Here is a 26,289-nt window from a genome sequence, read left to right on the forward strand (position 1 = left end):
AACACAAAACACGTCCAGTGTACGTTATACTCACTAGTGTGTACTCACCTCACTGTTAAGTACCTAGTTTGGCTACCAGGTACTTTCTGTACATTTTAGGTACAGGCAAGGTTTACCTAAAAAAGTGGCCACAAGTCCACAATGAGACAGAAGTGTGTGTGTGTGTGTGTGTGTGTGTGTGTGTGTGTGTGTCAGGCACTCACAGACGCATATAAAGTTACGATTAAATCTGTTTAAAGGAATGTAAAAACACTATGACTTAAGTGCAAATGCTCAGGGAAACATGTCATGTCAATGTAATGGATGAACTTCTTCTTTTTTTTTTTTACAACAATAAGTCTTGTGTTTTCTCTTTAAATGAGTCATACTCTGCTGATAGCATTTTATGGACGCATTAAGTTTAAGAGGTGTTTTATCAGGATGCGGCGCAGGTGTCTCACAGCCCTGAGGCAAAGTGTGTGGGGTCTTCTTCTTTTTTTTTTTTTTTAAAAAAAAGCTTGTTAACGAAAAGAGAAGCTCCTAAAATGTCTTGTTATTTTTACATATATATGTATGCTTTTTGTTATTTTTTGGAACGAGTTCCTGTAAGTGTGGCAAAACCACCCTACTGGGTTATTACAGGAAAGCGAGGAGGACGAGCTCATTAAAGCAAAGTTTGGTGAAGTTTTTGAAACGGTTGTGAAGCCTCCTGAAAGCTTTACACCGGGAGCCGCCGCCGCCGGCCGGTTTAAACAACGCAAACCGGCCGCCGACACAGAAATGCGAGGGCAGAATTTAGGCTGCGGCTCCTGACCTTCGGCACCTCCGCCATTCTTGCCGGGGTTGTAACAGCCTTCGGTAAATCTCGCCGGGCTCCCTCGGCAGCGGAGGGCTCGGAGGAGGGACTGAAACATTCTTGAAGGTGGGAGTCGGGGGATGGTGGGGGGGGACGGGGCATCCTCCAGGATTTAACGGCCTCCTCCACAAGCACGGCTTTGTCTGAGAGCTTGTTTGCTCACATTAAACAGGTCCGGGCTTCGCTGCTGCGTGAGGGGGGGCGGGGGGGGTCGGCTGCGTTCACGCCAACCGCCACCGTTCCGCGTAAAGACAGCGGTGCAAGACTCTGACATATTGTTGTGCGTCGGGGGTTATTGGAAAAAAAAAAAAAAAAAAAAAAAAAAAGACAAATGCTGAGGCAAACTGGAAAGGAAGAGCCAGTGAAGGCCAATAAAACAGGTTCTGCTCTGCAGTCATCAGTTCTATTCCGCACACATGTTTTCTGTTATCTTGAGTTTCCCATGAAAGTAGGCCATGGATCATCCGCCGCTGCCAGACTGACACACACACACACACACACTCACACTCACATGCATGCACACACGCACGCACGCACGTACACACACACGCATCCACATCCACAGTTTTGAGGAAATGGGATATGGTCTTTTTCTCTGGGGTGCCAGCACGCTACCGCTACCTGTAAATCTCTTTCATGAAATTAAAGGCGCTCCATGAGAAGAAATGCCGAAAGGGTGTTATTTAGGTAAATCAAGATGTATTACACTATTATAGGCATGTGTGTGCACATGTGCATGTGCACACACATGCGCAACGTTCAAATCTTTGGGGTCACCGACTCTTTTCTGCATTGAACTCCATCGTAGCCATAATAACGATCTTGAATGATCTCTGTGACCATTACGAGGGCACGGAAATGAAGATCCAGATGTGCTGAGCACGTATAGGAACATTATAGCGTTTATTCATTCATTCATTTTCCATACCCGCTTAGTCCCGAGCTCAGGGTCACGGGGATTATAGCGTTTAGTGAAAACCATTTTCAATTTCCAGTTAAAAGTGATTGAGAGAATGCGAAGTGTGCAAAGTTCTGTGTGAACGCATTAAAAGTCGGCTGTTAAAGAGCCTCAAATATAAACCATGATGCTTCGTTTACTCTTCTATGGAACTCAATGCGATTATAATACAAATCTTTGTTTTGGAAATGTTGACTTTTTTAAAAAAAAATTTTTAGCAATTTGAAAGCATTTAATTTAATTCTCTGTAACGCCGGCTGCATATTGCCCTCTTGCATTCTCTAAAACCCACATTCAAGGCAACAACTGTCAAAGCCATCCCATAATGTGTTCAGCCCATTCTGACTGATTTTCCTGCACTGGTGATGTTCTTAGAACATTCCAGTAGATTATTTCATGAAGCTGCTTATAATGGAGTTCAGCGCTGAAACGCGAGTCGGGGACCTCCCACTTTTCAGCAGAAGTGTCTATATTTCTTAACCGGCCCATCACGAGTGACCGCCATTGTGGGTTTAAAAGACAGTGGCTGCCTTTTTTCTTCACACCTCTCTGCCTCTCTGCAGAGGAAATATTTTATCGAGTCCCGATCCACATTCCTCACCGACGTCTTCTTCACACTCTGTCGGATCAAATGACCTCCTCCTCCCGGAGGGTTTTTAAACCCCCCCCCCCCCCAACCCCCGCTGTTAAATCATTCAGCCGGTGCACTCAACCAATAGCGCAGATCTGCGATCCGTCGCGAGCCGACGCGGCACAACGCTGTGGGTGGGAACGGCGATAGCGCAGACGCGCATCTGTGGGAATGGCAACGCTTTAAGACCAATGCTCCTTGATGATCTCAGCAGAGCACGAACTTCGACTCTCAGATTGGATTTGTTTTTCGAAAAAAAAAAAGAAAAAAGCAAAAGCTCATATCTTCAGCGAGAGGATAACGAGGAAACGTATTAATCAGCCTGAGAAAACAGTGGGCAGTATCTTCCCCAGGGGAAGCGTTCCAACGTTTTCTTGGATCCGTGTTATCACATGACAAATCACAAAATCATCCCAAATGTGTGTTCGGGACTGCTCTTTGTCCTCTAGCCGCGTTTGAGCTTTAATTTTCTGACACGTGGCCCAAACTTCTTTTTTTCCCCCATCACTCTCAGGAAATTTCTGATTAGGCTTCAAACTATTTCCCAACAACAAACTGCGACGCAACCCCCTTTGCACGTCCGTCGACAAGTATCTGTAACTTTCCTGACGTGAATGAAATATGGCTCATCCGTCTCAGTGAAACCCCCTCATTAGTGTCAGCGAGCAAGTGCCACACCTATCTTTGCGGGCTTAGCGGCGGTTGTTGTGCAAGCAGCGCCAGTGAAAAGGACAATGATTAAACACTTTCTTGTTTACCCTCGGTGGAAGTGTTTTCGTGGGGCACACAGTTTTCTGGTCTCCCCTACGGTACACACACGCCTCGGGCAAGTGGAGTGGCACTTGAAGGCAACGCAGCAACAGGCCTGCAGGGGAGGCGGGTGGCCTTTTAATTATATCGGTTTCAGTAATTAGTGCCGCTTCAGAGATGTGTGATGTGTGATACCGCTGATTTTCTTCCCGACCGGATGCCGAAGGTGACTCAACACCAAGGGCGACGGTGAAGATGCAATACTTGATGAGGACAATTCTTAGCGCTGAACAAAGTTTATTAGTTCCCCACCCAAGGCAAATTTGTTAACCAAAAACACTCTGATAGTTAATGCGCCAGCATATGGAGGCTCTTTCACTGAAATTGTTTAATTCTTGTTGTTATCCACGAATCTTCAGCATTAATGTTTTACAAAACCACAACAACAAGATGGCAAATCACAGTATTGGGTCTTGACTAAGACGTCAAATGAAAGTTATTTGCCTGCATTCCAACATAGAAGAATGAGCTTTCGTGGTAGATGTGTGTCGCCTAATTACTGACGTCTCTGAGAAGTCCAGTGAAGCAGCTCAGCAGCTGTAGGTACATAAAGGTAAATTGAATCAATGATTTACTTGTTTCAATGTATTATTTGCCAGATAAATAACAGAAAGTTCTTAGTTTTTGAAAGAGTTCTTAATTATTTATGTATGCGAGATGGGGGTTTAGCATTTTAACAGCTGCAGTTAATGGGGTTAAAAAAAAATAGACACCAATTTAGTGAAAATGAAATAGCTAACTCTCAATCTTTTGATATGAGAATCAATCGTAAAAACGCACACATTTTTTTTTATGCGCGCAACACATTCTGAGGACACAAAAGTGATCCGAATCACACACTGAGAGGCTGGGAGGCTCTGTGGGATTTAGCTTGTGATGCAGGAAGGTGAAGAGGTTATGCTAAAGGTTAAGCTACGTGTCAGGGGCCCCTCGCCGACGCAGGAGAAGGTGAGGCATTCAGAGACGGTAAACTATGATCAAACGGGCGCACATTATTTGTGCTTGTCACTCAGGGGAGCTTCAGTAGCTTCGCTGTTTCAACTTTTTTTTTTTCATCGCCGGCCAGGTTCCCGATAACAAACCCATTCGCTGTTTCATCAGAACTCCCGCGGGCCAATACCAAAACAGTCTGTCACGCAATGCGCTGAAGAGGATGAGTAAGACGCATTCTTGCGAAAGCTGCTCACACGTTGACGTGTGACTATTCCCTGAATTAGCAGCAACGACAATGCGTGGGCACAAATTAGCCAGCTGATTCAAACACACATTAAAAAAAACAAAACAAACAGCAACACCAGACCATGGGTTCATTAATGAGAGAGAAAAAAAAGCAAACTTTAAAACAAACTATGGAAAATAACAAATGAAAAACTCGACGCAAAAACAACGCACTGGTCATCATCACCTACCAGAGAAACAACCAGCCAGTCAAAGCTAAACTAGCTACGTTTCTGGACTTTTTGTCTTTTCCCTGTAGCACCAGCAAATGAGAGAACAGCTTTCAATGTTACCCCAGTATCTATGACTGGTGGATGTATGTTTCCCTTTTGTCTGGTTAGCACATCAACAACAACAACACACAACAAAACAGCACATCACACAAGCTTGCTAGCACGCGGGGAATTGATAGCAACGCAGCGCTAACGCATAGTGTCACCAACTGGCCCTTATTTGCCAGGCTTCCCATGTATCAATTGAATTGATTTGCACCAAGTGAGATGTCCTTTCACCCGTATTATGAGTGTCACGAGTTCTATGGCAGAACAAGAAAAATATTTTGGATTATTTCTGAGATTTCTGCCACTCCCCCCTCATTGCTTGCTATCGGTTGGAACACTTGGCTGCAAGGTCCAGGCATGCCTGAATGTCCGGGGATAACCTGTGGCGCAATACAAATAAATCTCAATTGAATAGTTTGACATTTATTACGAGAGCTCGCGAGGACTATTAGTGCTTCAAGTGCCGTGCAAACACAGTGACTTATGTGCTGCGATAAGAAGGCGTTGGATTTGATTCAGTTCCTTTGATTTGATTCACCTTGGGGCCTTTCCATGTTCTCCTTCTCCTCCCCACATTTCAAAGGCATGCACATCGACTCCATTGGTGACTCTAGGTCCGCGTGCGCGAAAGTGCGCCACTGTTTATCTTTGTAAATGAGCCCCTTGATAAGCCACGGCAATCTGTTTAGGCTCTCCGACGCTACCGGCAGATAGGCCTTAGCCTCCCATGACCCTGCCTGAGACGCGGCGTATTAGTGGATGACTGAATAAAGGAATGTGTGAGGAAATCCGAAGGCGCTTCGGTTTTTGATTCAACGCTGCCAGCGGAGCTTCCATATTCTCTTCCGAGAGGACAATTGCTCTGAAAAATCTGGCAGGGTGTTGTAAATAAAGCAGTAATAAAAACACTATATGCGCTTTAAAGGGAGGTGGAGATGGGCATAACTTGAGATGAGTGGGTTTACGCTCAACTGGAAATCTAGTCATAATTCAACACAGACAGCTTGAACTGAAGCCCTGAAATGAAGTAAAACAATTCCCACTAACTCTGAGTCAGAGTGACGTGCAAAACACGTGTTCATTGTCTCCGGGCATTAGTCAGAGGGTTGCACAATTAGCATCTTGTTGGTTCGATGCGATATGTGGCATTTAGATTCTTTCGGCTACAATAACCATAAATACAATAAATATAATGTAAAGTACGCAGATTAACTTGCTTTGTTGTAAATGATCTCTGCATCATGCTCCTGTAGTAAAAGAGATTTTGGCAAAGCACTCCAACCCCCCCCCCCCCCCCCCACACACACACATTCCTTGTTTGCATTTTCTAAAGGTGGACACGCTGACTCAGCGGCTCACAAACTGTTAAAATGTGACAGTAAAATCTTGTTTATGCCTTCGAGGGTCTGAGGGCCAACTTTCTTGGAACAGCTTGTTGGAATTTAGACACATCCAACTTGAATGCAGCACTACATTGTTTTTCCCCTCCAGAGTTGTAATTTCAAAGTTGATAGTTACCATCCATTGCCATGCAACAATAACAGAGCACACCCAGGTGGCTTCGTGGGGGACTGTGCGGCTAGCTCCCCGCCACCTCTCGTTCTCACACCCATCCAGCTCCTTACTTGGCTTCTCTCTGTCCTTCTCCTTTTCACCTCCTCTGACGTCTCCCTTGGATTTCTGCGGTTTTGGGCAACACGCAGAGACCAGTGGACGAACCTCATACAGCTGGGACAGAGGTGTTGATTTTCCCACATGAAGTGTTGCCATAAAAAAAGAGAGAAAAGCAGGTTCCTTTCGAAATGGTGACCCCCTTGTTGCACATTAATAGTGTTGTGCAGATCTTGGTTGTAACCATTGGCTGTTTGAGTTCCTGTTGCCTTTCTACGTTCTTCAACAAGTCTGACCCTTCTGACCACCAAAACCCAGATGTCAATAAGCCACTACTGTCCACACAACTGCAGCCCACTGGATATTTTCTCTTATTTGGACAATTCTGTGACCCCAGGATAAGTTTGTTTTTTTTGTTTTTTTTGTCAAATGTGAAAATCCCATTAGATCAGGAGTGTGAAATACTCATCAATACCAGCCCACCTGGCCCCCCAAAACCAGGACACATGGTGACAAAGTCACTCAAATCACCTTTCTTCCACATTCTGTTGACCGCTTTGCACTTCAGAATGTCGTCTTCACCACGTCCACATGGACAAGTGCCTTGAGTTGCTGCCATGTGATTGGCTGATTAGCAAGCAGTCAAACGTTGTACCTAATGAAGTGGCCACTGAGTGTCATCCAACAGTTCAAAAACTCAAAATTTGTTGACGCATGAACAGATGACAGTATCACGTGTATTGTGAAATATCAAACTTCTTTACAAGACAAAATATGGTGACAACTCTTGACTATGTATGCCTCTATGTGATGTGCTTTTATTGTACTTAAAAATATAAATATATTGCTACAGTGAGGTGAAAACAGTCCATATTGGTGCATTTCTACCAAAAATGAAAAATAAGAGGAATTTAATAATTATAGTTTTTTTTCTGTCAAATATTTCTTCCCGAATCTTTCGCCTGTGAGGCCTAACCTGCAGCTCAAAATGCTCCGAAATCAACCTTTAAATGTGAGTTTTGTAGAAAGTGGTCGCTTCAAATCTTGAGGCACTATAAAAAGGAGAACAACATGAACACCATAAATACACGGGAGGGGTCGCAGGGTCAACTCTCTGTTACATCCAGTGCAAAAGTCTAAGTCAAAGTTCAAGACATGCCACCGTGGTGCCTATTTTTAGCTTAGCACGCAACCAAGAGGTCTCTTTTCAGTCGGTCCGGCTTCAGAATGCAGCACTGGACGTCTTCACCAAGCCCTCAGCGTTGTTTCTTGACGTCCATCTTTAGCTTGATCATAAACGAAGAGTCCTGCAATAAAAGTGAGACCTCGGATCAGACGGGGTTGGCCAGAAGGAGCCTGAAGCTACGGGTTAAAAATAAATGCATCATAGGAGAGGAACTGCTTCTAGATGAGCACACGCCATGCCTGACCGAGAAAGTCTGGTTGGTTGCCAGCCACCTAAAAGTTGCTGTTTCAGAGTTCTGTACGTGATAGGTTAATTGATAACCTAGTTCTATCTTTGTGGGGAAAAGCACACAGTAGAGTGTTGGAAGTTTAAAGGAGAGGAAATGTTCATTCTTGTCACTCATTGAAGGAAGAAGGAAAGAAGTCAGCAAGCCAATGAGCAACAATGTCACCATCTGTAATTTTCAGCCCTGCCACCCGCAAAAAGCAGGAGTTACATTCTTCATTACAACTCGTCGATTTTACACAAGCTGGTGAGATGTTCTAGGTTTTAAAGAGCTATTTAACTACGCCACTTCAAATCTGGCGTGGACTATTTCTATTATTAGCAACTCGTTGTGAGCTTAGTGGCTGAGACACGGTGGTAAAAGTGTTGCACATTTATAAAGGTCTACACAGAAAAGGACTCCAAGGAGCAGACAGAGACAGAGACAGAGCACACCCATGACAAGAACACACCAGAGCAGGAAACCAGTTGCTTTTACTTACACAGATAACACTGCACTCACTCACTGCACAGCTTTACTTCTTCTTCCCGCCTAATGACATATTTTCAGTTTTTTTCTTCTGTGCCTCATTGAACAAAAGACACACCTTCACGTTAGCAATTGGTTTTGATGATGGCACGCGTGTGTATGTGTGTGTGTGTGTGTGAGAGAGAGAGAGAGAGGCAGAACAAGCAGCATGCCAGTTGCACAGAAACCCCAACGACTGCTCAGTTACACAGATTAGACGCCTTCTTGACATGCAGTTTCTTCAAGCAGCAAACATGAAAACGCGGTCATCATTTCATAATTACACTGTAATAACCACCAAAGGCCCTCCAGGCGTGGCTTGCTGTATAACTTCGGGCTAAATTTAGATCTCAAAAGCACTGCGGGCATATTGGAACCTGCTTAACTCTGACTTCTGCCTGCAATTACACCGCGTGTGTGTTCAGACTCATGCTTTATTCTTAGCCATCTTAGCCCAAAGTCACTGAGCAGTATTTCTTTTCATAGGGGAAAAACCCAGCAACCACATATGACCTATTATTATTTTTAACACAGGCACACAAACATCAATAACAAAAGTTTTAACATTTTGTATGTACTGCTGGCCTTTCAGGAAAAGCTTCTCAGTTGCTTATGGAAAGTACATGGGAATGCCAATTAAAATCCACTGATTGACAGTTTAATGAGGCTAATGACCAGAACTTTGCTCTATGGTTGACCTGAGGGTGTGACCCCTCACTGCTTGACTTCATCGCGCAGCCCTCTGTAACGTCTGTGTTCTGTCTATAATGCAGATCATTAGTCAACTCTTCCTATGTCTCTAGTTGGTACAGATAGATAGATAGATAGATAGATAGATAGATAGATAGATAGAATAGGTTCTACCTCTGTCATGGCGTCATCGATTTGTTTCAGCTCTTCGTAGTGGTCACGGGAGTCTCTCAAGGGCTGAACCATGATCTCCTCAATTTGAGGGAAAAGCTGTTGGCCACCAGACAGCAAGAATAGTCAGCTGTGGCACTGGCATGCACATTAAACAGAAAGGGGATTGTGCAAGACGCGTGGTTTTTACCTTCATGACAGTCTCAAACATGGGGATGAGGACAAACTTGATGAATCCGATCTGAGCGGTGGGTTTCGTGACTTTGTCACGGTCCATGAAGGGAGCCACGGGGAGACCCTCAGACTTCTCCCTGTCGCTCTGTCCAAAGCACACGCACGGGGATATTTTTGTACTCAGCAAATTGCCACCAGAGTGGATAACTGCCGCTTGATTTTGATATCGCGTGACTGCACTGGCTGAGGTCACCTGCATGAAGTACTCTTCTAGTAGACAGTCCACCCAGGGCTCGGCTACCTCAGTTGGCCTCACTTCATTGGAAATATCGCAGCACTTGATCAAAACCATCTTCAGCTGTACACAAAAAAAAAACAACTATATGATGATGACACATGCAAATGAGTATATTTCTATATATCAGCAGACGCACAGTGCTTCATTTTTTATTGTGTGAAATGGGTGGCTGTTCAAACCGAGGTCAGATATTTACATGTATTGTCCAGTCAACCGCTGGTTTCGGGCCAAAAAGCAACCGTGGCCTTTGTAGGATTTGTGCTTAGTTGGGTGGTAGCCCTTGCTACACTGCTGAGCACTTGCATGTGTTCATGTTGAGCTGTACGGTGTCCCAGGTCATCAGGACATAAAGGGTTAAGTGTTGGAGGCAAATGGCCCTTGAGACAACAGTTTTCCAGGGAAGCACTTAAAAAAAAAGGGGTTTTGATTGATTGTTTCTCACAACACCTCCTTAATCTCTGGCTATAATCGGCAAACATAATTTGGTGGTTATTGCCACTAGTATAGCAACCATTCAACTGCGTTGGTTTAATCTCATTCTGTGGGTTAGTAACCTCATATATGAAAAATCTAAACTGCTGATTGTGTGCCAATGTTTTGGGAGCTGCCTTCAAACATTGCTTAATGGCATACCGAGAAAGGATACCTATAGCCTGGGTATGCTTTATAGAAATATGCGGCTGAGGACAGCATGTTGAATTACCTGTAAAAAAAATACAGCATATATAAAAAATATCGCTGGCTCCTGATCCTAGTGTCCCATTTCATGGGGGTTAGCCTTCAGCTACTAACCCAGGTCACTCAGTTCCATGGGCCAATGGCTAGTGAAAAATGGGGAAATTGGAAATTGGATTGGGACATAATGTATACATACGCATGTCACGTGCTCCTCATTGGTGAAGTCAAAGTTGTCCACTTTTTGCTTGAAGGAGTCTAGTATCTCGCCATGTCTGGCCATGTCCGTGGCCAGGATGAGGGTGATGATTGCCTTAATGAGAGAAACAGAACAATCCCATGATGGAAAGGTTGTTGTTCGCCACGGGTATACCCAGGGTGGATTTCTTTACTCATATCTCACCTGTCGGATCTGTTTGAATGCTTCAAGATCCACGTTTGCAAAGACGTTGCACTCGGGAAGTGACAGGATCTGGAAAGCCACAGCGCAGTGATGGTTCTCCAGCGGCGATATGTCGTTGTAGCGCACTGCCAGCTCCGTGCGGGCGTTGATTTGGTACCTGATAGACGGACGGCACGCGGTGGATTAGATTATCTGCACTTTGTGTTCTCACCGTTCTCCTGCGATAAGGGGCGTTCTCACCTTCTCACACCTGACACTGTGATCATCTAAAATCGCCCTGTTTTCATACCTGAGCTCTATCCGAGCCGAGCTACTTTCACAGTTCACTGGCAATTTCTCACTGTCGCGAAACGGAAAGTCAAAACACGCTGGGGTCAATGGGCATCCGCGCTCCTCTGTCTGTTAACGCCTCTACAGGCAGAATCTGGGGGCCTTACGTGTTGTTGTAACCAGGGTGGTCCAGGTCGTGACACACGGCGGCTGTCATCAGAATCCCCATGTCTGTGAGAGTCAGCTTCTCCTTGAAAAGACATAAAAGAGAGGAAAGTAGACAGTTGGCATTTTAAAGGCAAATTGGGAACAAAATGGGCAGAGCGAGAACCAATCCGACCATTTGATGCGCATTGATATGGCATACGATTCAGTCGAATGACATCCGTGACATGCACAGACACATCTGGTGACCTGAAACGTGTGCGTTACCTGGAGGTTGCAGAGGTGGATCATGCCATACATCATCTGACTGACACAGAAGCAGTGGCGGAAGTTGTGAAAAGGGTTGTTACGGTAGTTCTCCTGAATTGCCAGCTGGAACCGAGAGAGAAAATGAATTCTCTCAGTGGCTGAATGAAAAAGCCTCAAGTCAAAGCTGTGTTCAGTTGCCCGTTCAGGGCTTTGAGATTACCAGCCAGCGCTTCAGCGTAATGGGGTTCATGTTGAACTCCTTCACAAGTCCCAGGTCGTGGTACATATACTCCAAACAACTGAGCATCTGTTGTCGCAAAGGCGGAGTTTAGTTTGGCTCTGATTTGAGTGCACGAGAACTAAGTTGCTGAATCAAAGTCACTGTTACTGAGCGGCAGCATCGACAGACCTCATTATGTTCCCAGTGCCAGACGTCGAATGTTGGCTTTTTAAGGGCCTCGATGGTCTCCTGGGACAGCGTGTACTGTGTGTGCCAAATAAGACACGTTTCATCAGAATCTCAAAAGACTTTCACGACAGGTGTTTGAGTGGAGTGCACGGACCTTTGGGTAATTGGGAACATCACGTCTTGGAGTCACCTTTTTCCCATCCTCCGAGAAGTTGTATTTGCACTGACAGCTCACTCTGAATTTGAAAGGACAGTTTATTATGAAATATTGATTCAGGATCCTGTGGTTTCCCTCCCTTCCCTCTGCCTGTGAAAAATGTGTGATAGAATTTTGTTTTTTCATTTTTTTGAAATCGTTATTTACCTGCCGCCACCTCTTGAAGTCATCTCATCCCGAAGCTTCTTCAGGTCATTTTTGCACTTCTCGATCTCGACCACCTTGAGGCCCTCCACTGGTCGCAGACATCACAGCATTCCAGTATCATTGTTTACATCTCTGAGTGACCTTTACTCATGCTGTCTTACTTTTCTTTTTTGAACCGACGGAAATGTTCTACTTACGTTCCACTCTCTTTTCCAGCATTGCTAGTCGGTTGGTGACCTCAGTCTTCAACTCATTGATGCGGAAAGCTCTGTGGAATTGATGGTGTTAGAAAGGCCTGGGGTTTTCCTTCTTGTTTGGTGTTTATGCTCAGAATTACCTTTCCTTCTGTTCTCTTTAGGTTTACACTTAGAAGTATGGATTCTAGGAATTAAGGCACCGAGTTTAAAGACTTGGAATAGACTTATTTAAACTCTACAGTGGATCATGCGTTTTGTTCTACACTTCTTCAGTTGTTGCCGTGTTGTTCGTCGGTTGTCCTCGGTTCATAGTCTTGGACCAGTTCTGTTTGGAACTGCTTCTGGTCTGAGTACGTCCACACTTCTTACCGACTCTCCACAGCGATTCCAATTATCCAACCACCCGACACTACCCCCCAATTTTGCTAAATGCTAATATACAAAATAAGTTGGACAAGCTGTCCATAAGTATTCTAATCGTTTGCATTGTTAATGCTAACATGGTGTATTTCTATTAGCACGTTAGCATTAATGCCTGCTGTTTCGTCAATTCTTTTTCTATGACTGACACAGTGACCTGTGACTATTTAGATGCAAAACAGGTTATCCATTTAACCTGCAGTGACACCAGTCGCCAGTAGTGTTCACCAATAGCTAACCTGACTCATAGTTTTTGTGGTAGCAAGCAACCAAACAGAGCAACTCTCTTCTACACCCTTATGGCCATATGGCAAGTTCTGTCAATTAAAGTGCACCTGGATGCTGTTCCTCTATCAAAATGGAAAGTTCAAACAAAAACATGAGAACAAGTCCCAAATGTATTATTAATTTAGGTGGTGGGTGGGGGGGATAGAAGTAGGTGGCAGGTTAAAAAAACAAAAAACATCACCTCCAATTAGAATAAAAAGGCTTCTCTGTTTAGCCAACTCTGCCCAAAAGAGAGAGAGAAAAAAAACTAGTCCTGCATGCATGTGCGCGTGTGTGTGTGTGTGTGGTTTGTGTGATGGGTGAGGGGCTGGCTTCAACCATAACACAAACAGCGGAGGCATTACCTGCTGAACTGCTCGGCCACCTGCGACAACACGTTCTGAAACATGTCCTCCTTGTCTGCAAATATAAAGACGGCCCTGATAAATCATTACTGGCTGGTGGTCACGTGCCTTCACCAGGCTTCAAGCTCATTATTAGCAAACACACAGGAAGCATTGTTACACTTGAAGTATGTGCTACTGAGGCAAAGAAGGAGAACAGTGTACCTCCAAGTTGGCCAGTGGACAGAGGGACAACCTTGTACAAGGAGCTGATAGGGAGTAAGGACTTGTTGTTATTACGAGCCAAGCAAACCAAATATCAATGCCAGTAAATACTGAGATTTTTTTTATTTTATTTGTTGCACTACGAAAAAAAACAAGAGCACAATAACGTTACTTTGGAGAGTTGGCGGGCATGGTGGGATCGATGGAGACCAAGGCACCTTCTGGGTCCACCATCATAATGGCAGTGTTCCTACACAGAGAAGGCAGGAGGATTTTTTTGGTGTAGCCCACGAGCATCTTACATCAACCCTGACACTTCTGTGGTGCCGGCCAAGACTCTTAGCAATGCTATTTTTGGATCAGGGTGCCTTTTCCTTTCTTTTTTTTTTTTCCTAGTCTCCCAAATCAGAGTTGACATCAGTGCTGCCGTCTTGTTCTGTTGTATACGATATAAATATATCAATATGTGTTTTGGGATGTTTATTAAACATCAGTAAGATGTGTGAACAGGATAAAGGAGGGGCAGTAGAAGACAATAATCCAAATTCATGTTTATGTTGTATTGTCTCTGTTAACAAACAACAAACATGCATATGTTTATGTATTATCTCTGACCCTTACCTGAACTGAACTACTTCGCCTTTTGTCCGTTTTCTTATATAAAACCTTCAATTCATTTACAATTTACAACGGCCGCTTGTTGCATGATAACCTTGCTGCTTCACATGGTTAAGAGATGTTTTTTTTAAGGTTGTAGCTTTTTCATTTCCTTGCATATCACTTGTCAGACACAACTATGACTTTGTCAACATTTCGATAAATACTGGAACCAACAACCTGACCTTGGAATGTTGGAGGAGGAACACAAAAGCTCCTTGATATCACATGGGCTGCAGTGGCGGCTGAACACCACCTGTGAAAAAAAACACAGGTCCACACTTGTTTACCCGTTAGCTGAGAATCTTAGCTATCATCTGTGCCATCATGCTAACATGTTGACTTCTACAATGTTAGCATGTTTCTGCACTTCTTGCTCAGTGGCTCAGGTTGTGACCTGTCAATCTCATGGGTCATCAACTTGTTTTCCCAAATACAATTTGCACATATAATGAAAAGGTTTTGGTCTTGTTAGTCATTATGTCACATGGCTGAGGAAATAACTACCTTTGTGGGTCACATGTCTGACATAAAGCCTTCTGTGTGCACATGGTTTTCCAGACGCACACCTGCACACAGACAGCTGCTGTGGTTTCACTATAAGGCCTCAGTGTTCTGTCTGGGCCCGGAAAGCTTATCGCATTTCATGTGTGTTGTGCGTGCTGACAACTGTGATACATGGGAATGTCTACTCTGCCTTTTGTTTGATCAGCTTTGGCAGAGCAAAAGAGAGTTAAAAAAACAAAATATAGAAACAAACATCCATGACCGCCATACAGCCAGCGCTCTCACTACCCGCTGTTCTTCCTCTGCGGACGTGTCCAGTGCCAGAGTGTCCACAGGAGGATTATGACAAAAACTTAGGGTCGCACGAACGATTACGCTGCGTTTTGGAGGGAGCAGGTGTAGCAGACAAATGTTCAGCCTGCGGCCATGAGCTCTTGAGCAGACATGTGTCATGGCCAGCTCTCTACTTAAGCACTCTACATCACTCCTGGCCAGCATGCTGCCGCATAAATCCTGAATTTCAGCACGTTTGAAAGTCTGAAAATCCTCATTTCAGGCATTTCAGCCTGTTTATTTTGCAACACATAATGTGTCTGTGTTTTATTTGCTCGCCGATTCTAATTATCTACGGCATTAGCCCTAAAAAGAAAACAACTAATAAATCCAAGCCTCGGTGTTAACACGTATTTCCGGGAGCTGCGAGGCAGCAGAAGCGAGGGCTGCTGTGTAAGCCGCTAACAATAGGCTCTGTCAGTAACACCTGTGAGGCAAAGTGCTCGCTGTAATTTTAGCTCTTCCTCAGGTGAGGTTCGCCCTCTGGGAATACTCGCCAAGGAGCTGAATTAAAACTGGAATTATTTAATTGCCGAAAGCCGATGTGCAGTTTCATTAAACGCGCCATTTAAACTTTGAGCTGTTACAAAGCAAAGCAAGCATAATTAATAGCTAGGCCATTTATTTCAAATGATCCCTGTTATTGTCTGTTGAATAAATTAGTTTAGGAATAGTAATAGTCCTTCTTTAAATATAAAAGATTTTCCACATGCTTAAAGGTTTCAGTCTTTAAAACCTACTGCCACTGCATAGTATTCATGTGCAGGTTTAGAATATCAAGGGGAAAAAAATATATATACGTACATAAATACATCAACATGTAACTTGGACTCACCTTTTGAACTCTGCCATCCACATCCAGGTAAATAGTTTTGGGGGCATAGGAGGAGGAGCTGGAGCCCATGTTGACCTCCCTCTCCTCTCTTGCACGCCCGGAAGGTTCTGACTGGGAGTCCCGATGGGTGAACCTGAAGAGCCCAGAACCTCTTTCCTTCCTGAGACACCAGCACAGAAACAAACTGGTGGAGGGCCCTTCGTTTTTCTGCGTTCTCATGAACGTTGAATTAAACAAACAAACAAACAAACAAACTGTAGAAAACTACAGACTGGTGCTATTTGAGTTGTTTGTTGTTACAGTTTCAACCATTTAAGATGGATATAATGCAGGCAGGTGCAGGTTCTTATACATGGTAGAGTCTCTTCTTTAAATTTATAGCATTAATAAAGTCAATAATCAAGAAAGAGGAGGCACGTACTGTTGCGATCTTGCCTCCCATTAAATACGCCTGCTCACTCACTGAAACAATCCAAGTGCAAAGCACTCGCAAAGAGAGAACGCAGACACGCAGCCGGACCTCACACGAGCCGCAAAAGACGCTAAAATTCATACCTACCCAGCAGCAGGTGCGTTGGAGTCGGCGCCTCTGCGATGCAGTTCCCCCGGTGGAGAGCGGAGCTAATGTCCCAGGTGCTGAGGACGCAGCTGACTCACAGGCAGACACTCTCTCACGCACACAGGGAGCAGGCAGGAGGAGAAGAGGATGCTAGTGATGGACAGGGCGAGGCGGGCTGAGTGACGGAGATGGAGGTCTGGAGTGGAACATCATGAATATAACTGGGCGCACTTACTGCAAGGGGACCGTCGCCATGGAGATAAAAGAGACAAAGAGACGTATCTTGAGTGCTGTCGGGACTTTTAGCCGCGTTTGCTCCCCATTGACGGCTCTGAAGTCACAGGGGGAAGGAGTCCATTTCTTATTTAGCGAAATTTCCCTCCCCAGAGTTACATGGTTCTTCTTTGCTGTATTATTATTATTATTATTATTTTTTAAAAATATATATCTTTTTTTTTTTATTGGGCTGAAAGGCACAGTGCATAAGGAAAACACTGATTGGAGCACTTAACCATTTGAGGAAAATTACACTTGATCACAAACATCCACTTGTTCACCACGCAGGTCTTGATCACGAGACCTCCCTAATTTTAAGTGTTTTTATTTTAAAAATATCCATGTGTATATTTATATATAAATACGTGTGTGTGTGTGTGTGTCTGTCAGCGTGTGTGTCCAGTCCACTTGTCCAACTCCATTGTTGACCTAAGGTCTAGCAGGTGGTTTGGGCAGTCAGTAGTGCGCTTGAGGATTTCTTTGAGAGCATTTTATTTATAGCGAAAATTAGCACTGACCTAGCGGTGGCGGCGAAAGCACCGCCACAATTTGTAGCTTTTCAGGCCAGGTTTAAAATTTCCTTTGTGGTCGGACTTTTTGACGTCACGTCTGAGTCAGTGTCTGAAATCTGTCTTGAATCTGCGTATTTCACCCTAGGCAAAAAACTAAACTTTACAAAATGAAGGTGACAAGGCCTGCAAGGAAACCACGGGAAAATCTTCTTGGTTTTAAGGAGCAATAAAAAAAAATAAAGCAACAGGCCCTGCGGTGTCATCACTCAGAATAAACTGCAGGGCGGCGAGTCTTTCTGAAAGTGTGGAAACTAAACTTTTCCTCCCAACCACACAGAGCTGAGCGCGCATAGCCAGGAAATAAGTAACATCCACATGAGAAGTGATGTAAATGTTCAGATATCTCCCAATTTTCTTTTAGGTTAGCTTGCATCGTCCATCAAAACCCCTGCTAATTCGCACAACAGCTCAGCAAAAAAACAAAACAAGTCCGTTAAGCATCCAAAACAACCAAGCCCGGATTCACAAGTGACGTGTAATGCAACATTTTCCAAGTGCACTGATTACATTGACCCGTGCAAGTGATGATGCGGGAATCCGAAAGTGGTGGGGAAAAAAAAATGGGAAGACGTGCATTTTCCTTCTTCATGATTTGTCCCGGTCAAAGTTACGGGATGTACTGTCAACAGATTATCTGATTACAGGCGGTCCAACAGAGCCGAGGATCTCTCCCGATTCCTGCCAAAGCAACCACCGGCTCGTTTGAAATTGGGGAGGGAGATTTATAGGAAAACTGTCCGGCAGCCGCACAAACTTCCTGCTTTCTCTGTGAGCTGCATCACAATCTACGAGTCCCCTCCGCCGCTCTGGTCATCGGTCTCTTCTGAATGGCTGATCTGTGGTGACGCACACTCACAGGTCAGATAACAGACCTCAAACAATACAGTCACCCTGCTCTTCTGGGAATTTCACAACGGCGTGTTGGTGTGACATTTTGGCGAGAAGGCTGAAGCGGAAAGGCTAATTAATGAGGAAAAGGAGAGCGTCACACATCATCTCTGTTTCTCTGACTCTCAGGGAACACACACACACACACACACACACACAGATGTGATCCCCGATCCCCTGAGTCTGATTACTGCCTCGGCTTCCTAAGCCAAGGAAGGACAGACCTGTGTGGCTAATAAAAAACGTGCGATGGGGAGGGACAGGTGCAAAGCAGTTTACAGCTGCAAAACCATGACACCACTTACGTCGTGAGGTGGGGTTTAATTCACAATTAAAGACGCAGTGGGCGTACACGCAGATGTATTCATGGGTCCCTCCGCAGCGGAATAAATGTGGCCTCCAAGCAGAACAAAGGCCCGGAGAAGCGACCTGACGGAGACGGCCGGGCCGGGCTGATTATGCAACCATCGCACCTTGGGCGGCAGATAATACATTTGAGGATAAAAGCGACAAACGAAGCCATGCAGATTTTAATGATAAAGGACGTCCAGCTGGTGCTCTGATGGGAACGCATTAGGCATCGGTTCCGGCAATGGCGTGGGCCACTTTATCCGCTCAATCATTCACAGGCTAGCAGTCCCCCGCCCCCTGAATATGACTCAGCAGCACATCCTGTAACTGTTGATCATTTCTGCAGTTTTGTTCAATGGGTGGCATTGGTGTTTCGCTGCTGCAGAAAAAAAACAAAAAAAAACAACATGTTAAGGATCAAACTAAGGAGTTATTGCTAAGGAAACCAATGCGACCTGCAGGGGCTCGGCGTGTGAGTAATTAAGTGTGCTTACTTTCAGCGACAAATCAGCTGTGGACCGTGATTAATGGACTAAAAATACAACGCGCCGGACGGCGAACCATTTACTTAAAGCTCCCTCTTGACGCTGATTAGCATCACGGTTTATATATGTGCTTTAGAACTGTCATTATTAGCCTTCACTGACCTTTGAATGTCGTCTATGATGAAGAGGCACTATGCTGGTGAAGTGTTGCTCAATGGTGCCATCTTTAGGCCAACCAATGGGGGGGAAACGGCATTGAACTTAATATACAAATAAAAGTATTATTCATTCCCTAATAAAAACGAGAGAGAAAAAAAATTAAGCTAGCGAGAAAAGTATGTTTAGCTTTCTGCCTTTAGGACCTATTTCACGTAATGCTCAGTTTAATACAATATTTTAAGAAAGGTGTGGGTGACATCTGCTGGACAACCAAGGCAATGCATGGAGTATGGGCATGGACATACGAGTAATACTAACGAAGCTTTGATTTGTGTGAATTAGCACAAATCACACTGCATACAAAAGACAAACGGCATTGTTTGTTTGTTTTTTTATTACCTAAGATTACATAATCCTCTATCCATTAAAAATAATACAATTTGTGGTTTATTGCTCAGAAAACACAACCTGACCGGGACACTATAATCTCACAGATGTACAAGGTACTTATGAAAAGTTCTCATTCATAATTCAACACAAAGCAAAAAAAAAAAACAAAAAAAAAACAAACAAACTTTAAAGTTGTCTTTGCATCATATGAACGAGAGGTGCTATATGTCAGTGGACAGAATATACTGTATTTTAACAATGCAGTATAAAAACAAAACAAAACAAACAAAACAAAACAAACAAAAAAAAAACCTACAGAAATGCTGTGCATAGCCGTACAGGACCACATGATAAATAACCAGAACAACAAGGTTAGCTGGAGGTGAACTCGTCTGAACGCATCACATTGAAGTGTGCCCTCGGCAGGAGGCAACAGAGGACTCTCAACTCTAATTCAATTCATTTACCGCAGAATGGAGACCGGGCGGAACAGCCGTCATTGCGGTTGGCGGACAGTGTGTCTCGTCGCCGGTGTCGGGACTATCTGCCTCCACCGGGAGGTGGCTGGCGGGGATCCCCACCGGAGGACGGCCCTTCCGTATTGGGCTGAAACTGCGGGGTGACGAGCCGGGGGAGTGGGCGGGTGAGCGCACGGGCCGCAGGGCCGGAATCACCAGGGGCTGTGGGAGAGGCTGCGCCAGCGGGGAGGGGCTGCGCGGGTACCTGCGCGGGGCGGACCAGACGGGCCGGTCAGTTCTGTGGGCGGCGTGGGGGAGCACGGGTCCGCTGGGCGCGGGGACGCTCATCTCTGATTGGCCGAGAGCGTTGCCAGAGTTTTCCTCCAAACGCTCCAGAGTCTCCTGAGAGGACACAGAGACGACTGCGTTTTAATTATGACGATCAAGCTTCATCAGGAAATCAATGTTCTTATCGTCACCCTATCAAAATAATGGCCTAAGTCATTTTTTTTTTCCAAGCTTATTGGGAAAACACAAAAAGAGATGGCCAGCATTATTATCAAGAGATGATTTAAGCCAAAAGCTATCTTAGGCCATTACTTTAATAGGGTGACATGAATGCTAAATTAAAGGAATTAAAATAATCTAACATACGTGAGGAATTATTAGATATTTTAACTCCACTGACTAATTGACACTGTAGATTAAGTTTCACATTTCTATGTATTTTCGGGGATGTCCAATAAAGGGTTAAAGGGCCTGTGTGTCAGTTTAGTTGTGCCCCTCATCTCACTATTTATCATAGATAAGCATTCTTCTCTCACCAGCAGATAGGAAAGGCCTCTGTTTTCTTACGTCCTACTTGATCTCACATTTTCCAATACCGACTGCATTCTCAGGATGGACCCGTTAATATCTGGAGAGCGTTACCGTACGCACGCCATGACCCCATCCATCCCCCCCCTTTAAATTATCTTTTCACAATTCTTGCTACCTCTTGCAAAAATCACCAACATCTTTAGTTGAACAGACTATGTGATTCTACTCACAAATTAAATACAATGGTTTCTTTGTCAGCAGTATGTGTGCAAATGAGATCTAAAATTGCTCAAGTCAAAGGCATGTTGGTAAATTGACCAAAGCCATCTAATCTGCCTATGTTACAAAAAATGACTGACGGTGAAAATATTTAATATTAAGTTTACATTATCATCATCATCACTATTACTAGTCTTTTTTATTCTAATTTTTTCCCCCCAAAAAACTTGACGATGTGACTGAGGTGATGTTTTAAGAGGGTGTTGATTTTTAATAAACAGCTTCAGTGATCATGTCACAGAATAACAGATCGTCTTGTACAACTCTGGGCTCCAGACATTGTGTCACTGTTGTGTATTGTTTTTATTGATACCAAATGAAGAGGGTGGACTCACATCTTCAGTGAGAACATAAAGCGGCATGGGACTTCTTCTTCCGAGCGTCGATGGTTTGGGAACAACGTCAACTGCAAAGGATGGAAAAAAAAGATTTTCTTGAGATTTGGACCACTTCAGAATTCTAAATGTCCAATGCTGCGTTCTCATGAATGTGTCACTCACTATCGTGGCCGTTTTCACTCTGCTCCATGTAGACCGGAGCTCTTTGGGGGACGGGACGGTGCTTCTTTCTAAAGTGCAAAAAAAAAAAAAAAAAAAAAGTGAGACTGGCTGTCGCTTCATGCCAGTTTGCACGTGATGTGAGTCATAGGTGTGAATTCCTTTCTTCTCTTCCTCTTAGAAATCTTAACTGTTCAGCCAGTGGCCACTTAAGATTCTAGTCACACATTCCATCAGTCCAATATCAAAGCCAGCGAGAAAAAGAGGTAAAAAAGAGAGTGAGGGGGAGGGGAGGGGGGGGGGTAGTGGGAGGAAAGAGTGGCTCTCACTTGGAGGGCTTCCAGCAGGCGCACACTGTCACCAGGGTGATCAGGAGGAAAATGCCGCCGGTGGACAGGATGATGTATAGGGAGCTCCGTCCTAAACCAGAGTGATACAGAGAGGTAGGTGAAAGCCAGAGGAGAAAGGAAAGACAAACAGACGAGACGCACCGGGTCAGTTGCGTGACTGAGCTGCTCGACGGACTCGAACACTGAGAGGGCAGAGTGGAGGAGTCTTTGGGGTGCACCGGCATGAAAAGGGTGCGATGATGCAGCACTTTAGGGGGAGTCACTCCGAGACTGTGCACCCCTCTGCTCAGCAACATAAAGGGAGCGGCGGGATGGGGGGTGGCGTACATCACAGCGCATGGCAGCGCTGTAATAATGGAGTCAGAATAACAGAGGTCCACCGAGGCAAAACCTTCTCCCCCACCTGCCTCCCTCTCGCCGCTGCCTCTTTAGAAAAAGCTGCCTGTTCATTGGATCAGGCTGCCTCTCCCTCTCAGCCCCGGCCAGGCTTTTTTTGTTTTCTTTCTTTCTTTTTTTCTCTCCCACTGGCGCCCGGTAACAGCCGCCCCGGGCCAACTCTGCTGTACTCCGGCCACCGGGTTGCCCTCGTTGTAAACAGCATTGTTAGGGGCAGGCAGCACGGAACAGCACGGGATAAGAAATGCCTCCATTAGCTCGCACAAAAGGAGAGGCTGTCGGACAATTAGGCAAATATGCCAGAAATTTCATACGGGGGATAATTAAAATAGTTATGCGCACGCTCTCTCAGATTCTTAACGAGTTACATACAGGGCAGTTGGTCGCCATTGCAGTATGAGAGCTGAGGTGAGTTCACGTGCTTGTGCTTTAGTCAACCATGTTCAAGCGAGCTCACTTTCTCGCTACTTTAGGACGCTAGTTTGCCAGGCTAACAAGGAGATATGCTGTTTGATAGCTGACTTTTTTGATTTTCATTTTTGAATTCCAGTCGACATACACATTCTAATGTGTATGTAGACTCAGTTTTTCTTTTCATGTAACAAAAAAAACTGTTGTATGACAATTGTTAATTGTTACAGATGTGGGCAACTGAATTTGTTTCTGTTCAGAAAAAGGGGTTATTTGGACTTTTTTTTTAAAAAAACAAAACAATACCAGCAAATACAAACAAACATATATCCATTCATACAAACATACATACATGCATACATACATGTCCATGACTCTGTTTTTTTCCAATTCTCTTTTGCTACCGCAACTTTTCAGCCCAGTTGTGACATCAGAGAGGGAATGGTTAGGTAATCAACTCCACTTACAGTCAATAGTTGGTTCGAACCCTCTTCTTTTCCATAACCTATTTAGTTGTGCTACATGTTGACACTGTACCCTTCACATTGCTACCACATGCCAATGAAACAGGAGCCACCCATGCAGTGCTGGTGCAAAGTGCCACCTACTATAGACAGTGAGCTTGACAGGTATGCTCTTCATGCTGCTGATGGGGTTCTCCACCGTGCAGGCGTACACGTCGTCGTCCGACATCACCACGCGCGCGATGGTCAGCACCTTTTGGTCGTGTGAAAGCAGCAGACGCGAGTCATTGGTCAGCACCTTGCCCCCCTTCAGCCAGGCGTAGACGGGCTTGGTGCCATTGTCATGGGAACAATGCAGGTGAAAGTGTTCGCTGTACTCCAGGACGGACGAGGCCACCATCTGGACGTAGGGTTTGGATATGGGGACTGAGGGGGTTTGACAAAACAAAGACATGGAGGATATCACTGTTAATTGTCACAGGCATTGCACACCGAGGATGCCATCTGGTTGACCTGTTGCTCTTGAGTTGCCATGACTGACCACCCAAAGCCGAGACTCAGGCAACTTTTAATCCTAACACTGACCTTCAAGGCCGATATAACAGAAAGAGACAACATCAATCCCTACCATACAATGAGATAAGAAATATGATAGTGGAGTACAAAACACTATGATATGATATAATGTGATCAGTAAGATGTAAAATTGATGTGACACAATATGAAACGATAAGATACAGTACATTGGACAAAACTATATGGTACGATATAATACAAAGCATTACGATACATACGATTCAAAACGACACTATGTAACACGGTACAGTCCAGCACGCAGGCATCGTTCCCATGGCAAAATTCTTCTGCTCTCCAAAAAGAAACAATGGATGTAAAAGAAAACAAACACAATGCACACATATGGAGGGAGAGGAGGGACACCAGTGTCAAACCCAAGAGCAATTATTGCACATTACCGATAAAGCAGTGATCCAGGTAAGCACAGCAGAGGGAAGCAAAGGTGAAAACAAGATCATGTAAAGACTAGAACTAAGAAAGAACTAAAATTATTCCATAAGCTACACATTTTATATAGAAAGTTATATAGGACGTTAATTAAGGAAGACCTAAACGATATGTTTTGGAACTTTGTGTGCTAGATAGTATAGATGGTATATTTTCATAGACAACTGACAATAAACACAATCCGCGCGCAGAAAAGGAGTGGCTGTTGGACAATTAGCCACATGTGCCAGAATTTTCCCATGGTTGACCATCTAAATATTTATCCACACATTCTCATATTGTTTGCAGTTTCTACAGAGAAAATAATCCCATTTAGAAGAGAGAAATCACAACATGACTGTTTTGTACAACTAGTCTTTCTGTGTCAGGATGAAGAAAGACTAATAATTAGTGTCACAGCAGTGCCATAGTCTTCCGGGGATCCTAATCACTGATCAACCAACAAACACAGGGTCATGAATAAAAAATTGCCAACGAAAGTGGAACAAAAATCAGCTGTTCTGTTCTACTCAATTTGTTGTTTAGCGACAAAATTTGCTCCGACAAGTTGACTTAGCTCGTTCCGCCTACCGTCCACGGTGAGGTCGATGCGGCACTCCCCGGTGAAGGTGTCGTCCGTGATGGAGATCTCCCCCTCGTACGCGCCCTCGTCCGACAGCTGCAGGTTGTGGAGCAAAAGAGAGCCATTCTCGAACACCAGGATGCGATTGCGGTACTCGGGCCTCAGGTTGCCAATGATGTCGGTACCGATGGACTGGACGACGGTGAGGGGCTTCTCCCTGTTGCGCTTTATCTGCCACTTGATGACGGGCTTGTCGGAGCTGCTGCTGGAGTAGCTGACTGACAGGAGGGCCTCTTTCCCCACTGTGCCCCTCACCACTCGGGCTTGGCTCGTCACGTTCACCCCCGACGCCTCACCTGTGGGGAAAAGAAAGACACAGAGGGGGAATGATGAGGGTTGCGCAGGGACGTGCCATGAGCAGAAGACAGTGGCACTGTGGCCCTTGGCGCTCTGCCAGCAGGCTCAGATCAGAAGGATCAGCCGTTCACGCAGCATGGAGAAACAGGAGACCAAAACACACTAATTACCGCAGCACTAATTGCTACTCCAAATGGCAGAACAAACATGGTAGGGAGGTTGGCTGGGCGCCATAACACATAAACAACACACAGTCCCGAGTATCAAAGGGTCTTTTTGGACGAATGCCGTCCTTAATATTTAATTACGATGCTGATTGTCATTTAAAAAAAACAAAAAAAAAACAAAAAAACCCACATACAAAACAAAGGCCTCCTCACTTTAAATGGGTTTGATTTATCTGCTTTTCCACCTGTTCTGGGAAGCTTAACGTCGACTGACAGAATTTCTAAAATGAGAACTGGTAGCAATTTTTGCAATTCAGAGAAAATGCTTTTGCATCACATTATGTCACAGATTTAATTAACTGATCGCATTCATTTGAAATTTAAAAGAAATGATGTATACCTTGTGAGGTTAGCTGGTTGACGCTTTGGTTAAATTTCACATTAACTTTCATATTATAATAGCATGGAGAAAACCTATAAAAGTCCGGTAGCTTTGGAGCTCTGTGCTGATACATTGTGTTCATATATGCTGTTTGGCTGCTGTGTACATGATTCCAGTACAAGTTTATCTGCAACTTTAAATTACAATTCAAATGTGGATTTGAGAGCCGGGGGAAATAAAGTATCTCTTATTGCAGACACACTCCAACAATCTCAATTGAAAACAAGCCAGCGGCTGTACGGGCCTCCGCTTGAACCTGCTGATCGTCGTCCTGTCTGCTCTTCGGGAAAAAAAAAACAAAAAAAAAACAACTCCCAGAGTTCTGTGCGACCCCCTCATCGCGAACAAGCAATGCACTAATTTTTGATTTGTGCTCTCCAATTGTCTTCAAGCTCCCGCGGCGGCGGC

At 44.6% G+C, this 26,289-nt stretch overlaps 2 protein-coding genes across 3 annotated transcripts in view; both read right to left on the minus strand.

Annotated features, from left to right (window-relative positions):
• Positions 1-7,043: 7,043 nt before the first annotated feature.
• pde9ac (phosphodiesterase 9ac) lies at positions 7,044-16,718 on the minus strand. 2 transcript variants are annotated; one of them, XM_076035682.1, is made up of 20 exons: positions 16,536-16,718; positions 15,977-16,136; positions 14,487-14,557; positions 13,817-13,894; positions 13,645-13,688; positions 13,441-13,495; positions 12,389-12,459; positions 12,192-12,279; positions 11,982-12,063; positions 11,828-11,902; positions 11,639-11,725; positions 11,437-11,541; positions 11,172-11,254; positions 10,735-10,891; positions 10,531-10,644; positions 9,612-9,716; positions 9,375-9,503; positions 9,188-9,283; positions 8,298-8,381; positions 7,044-7,651 (listed from the first exon to the last, which is right to left on the minus strand). In XM_076035682.1, exons 2-19 carry the CDS (start codon positions 16,043-16,045, stop codon positions 8,331-8,333), a joined length of 1,560 nt encoding a protein of 519 aa, XP_075891797.1. In that variant the 5' UTR covers positions 16,046-16,136; positions 16,536-16,718; the 3' UTR covers positions 7,044-7,651; positions 8,298-8,330. The 2 variants fall into 2 exon arrangements, with proteins under 2 accessions (XP_075891797.1, XP_075891798.1); XM_076035683.1 differs by lacking the exon at positions 8,298-8,381 and having other exon boundaries at positions 7,045-7,651.
• A 3,213-nt stretch (positions 16,719-19,931) lies between these two features.
• hepacama (hepatic and glial cell adhesion molecule a) overlaps positions 19,932-26,289 on the minus strand; it is an 8,252-nt gene continuing 1,894 nt past the window's right edge. Inside the window, exons 2-7 of the mRNA XM_076036050.1 lie at positions 24,924-25,271; positions 23,475-23,756; positions 22,039-22,129; positions 21,713-21,780; positions 21,548-21,618; positions 19,932-20,516 (exon numbers count right to left, since the gene is read on the minus strand). Of these exons, the coding sequence (XP_075892165.1) occupies positions 20,106-20,516; positions 21,548-21,618; positions 21,713-21,780; positions 22,039-22,129; positions 23,475-23,756; positions 24,924-25,271 (1,271 nt within the window). The 3' untranslated portion in view covers positions 19,932-20,105. The remainder of the gene's footprint in view (positions 20,517-21,547; positions 21,619-21,712; positions 21,781-22,038; positions 22,130-23,474; positions 23,757-24,923; positions 25,272-26,289) is intronic.

Source organism: Nelusetta ayraudi, unplaced genomic scaffold, assembly GCF_046127955.1.
Source record: "Nelusetta ayraudi isolate G7.1 ecotype Tasmania unplaced genomic scaffold, CSIRO-AGI_Nayr_v1 ptg000048l, whole genome shotgun sequence".
Classification (NCBI taxonomy): domain Eukaryota; kingdom Metazoa; phylum Chordata; class Actinopteri; order Tetraodontiformes; family Monacanthidae; genus Nelusetta; species Nelusetta ayraudi.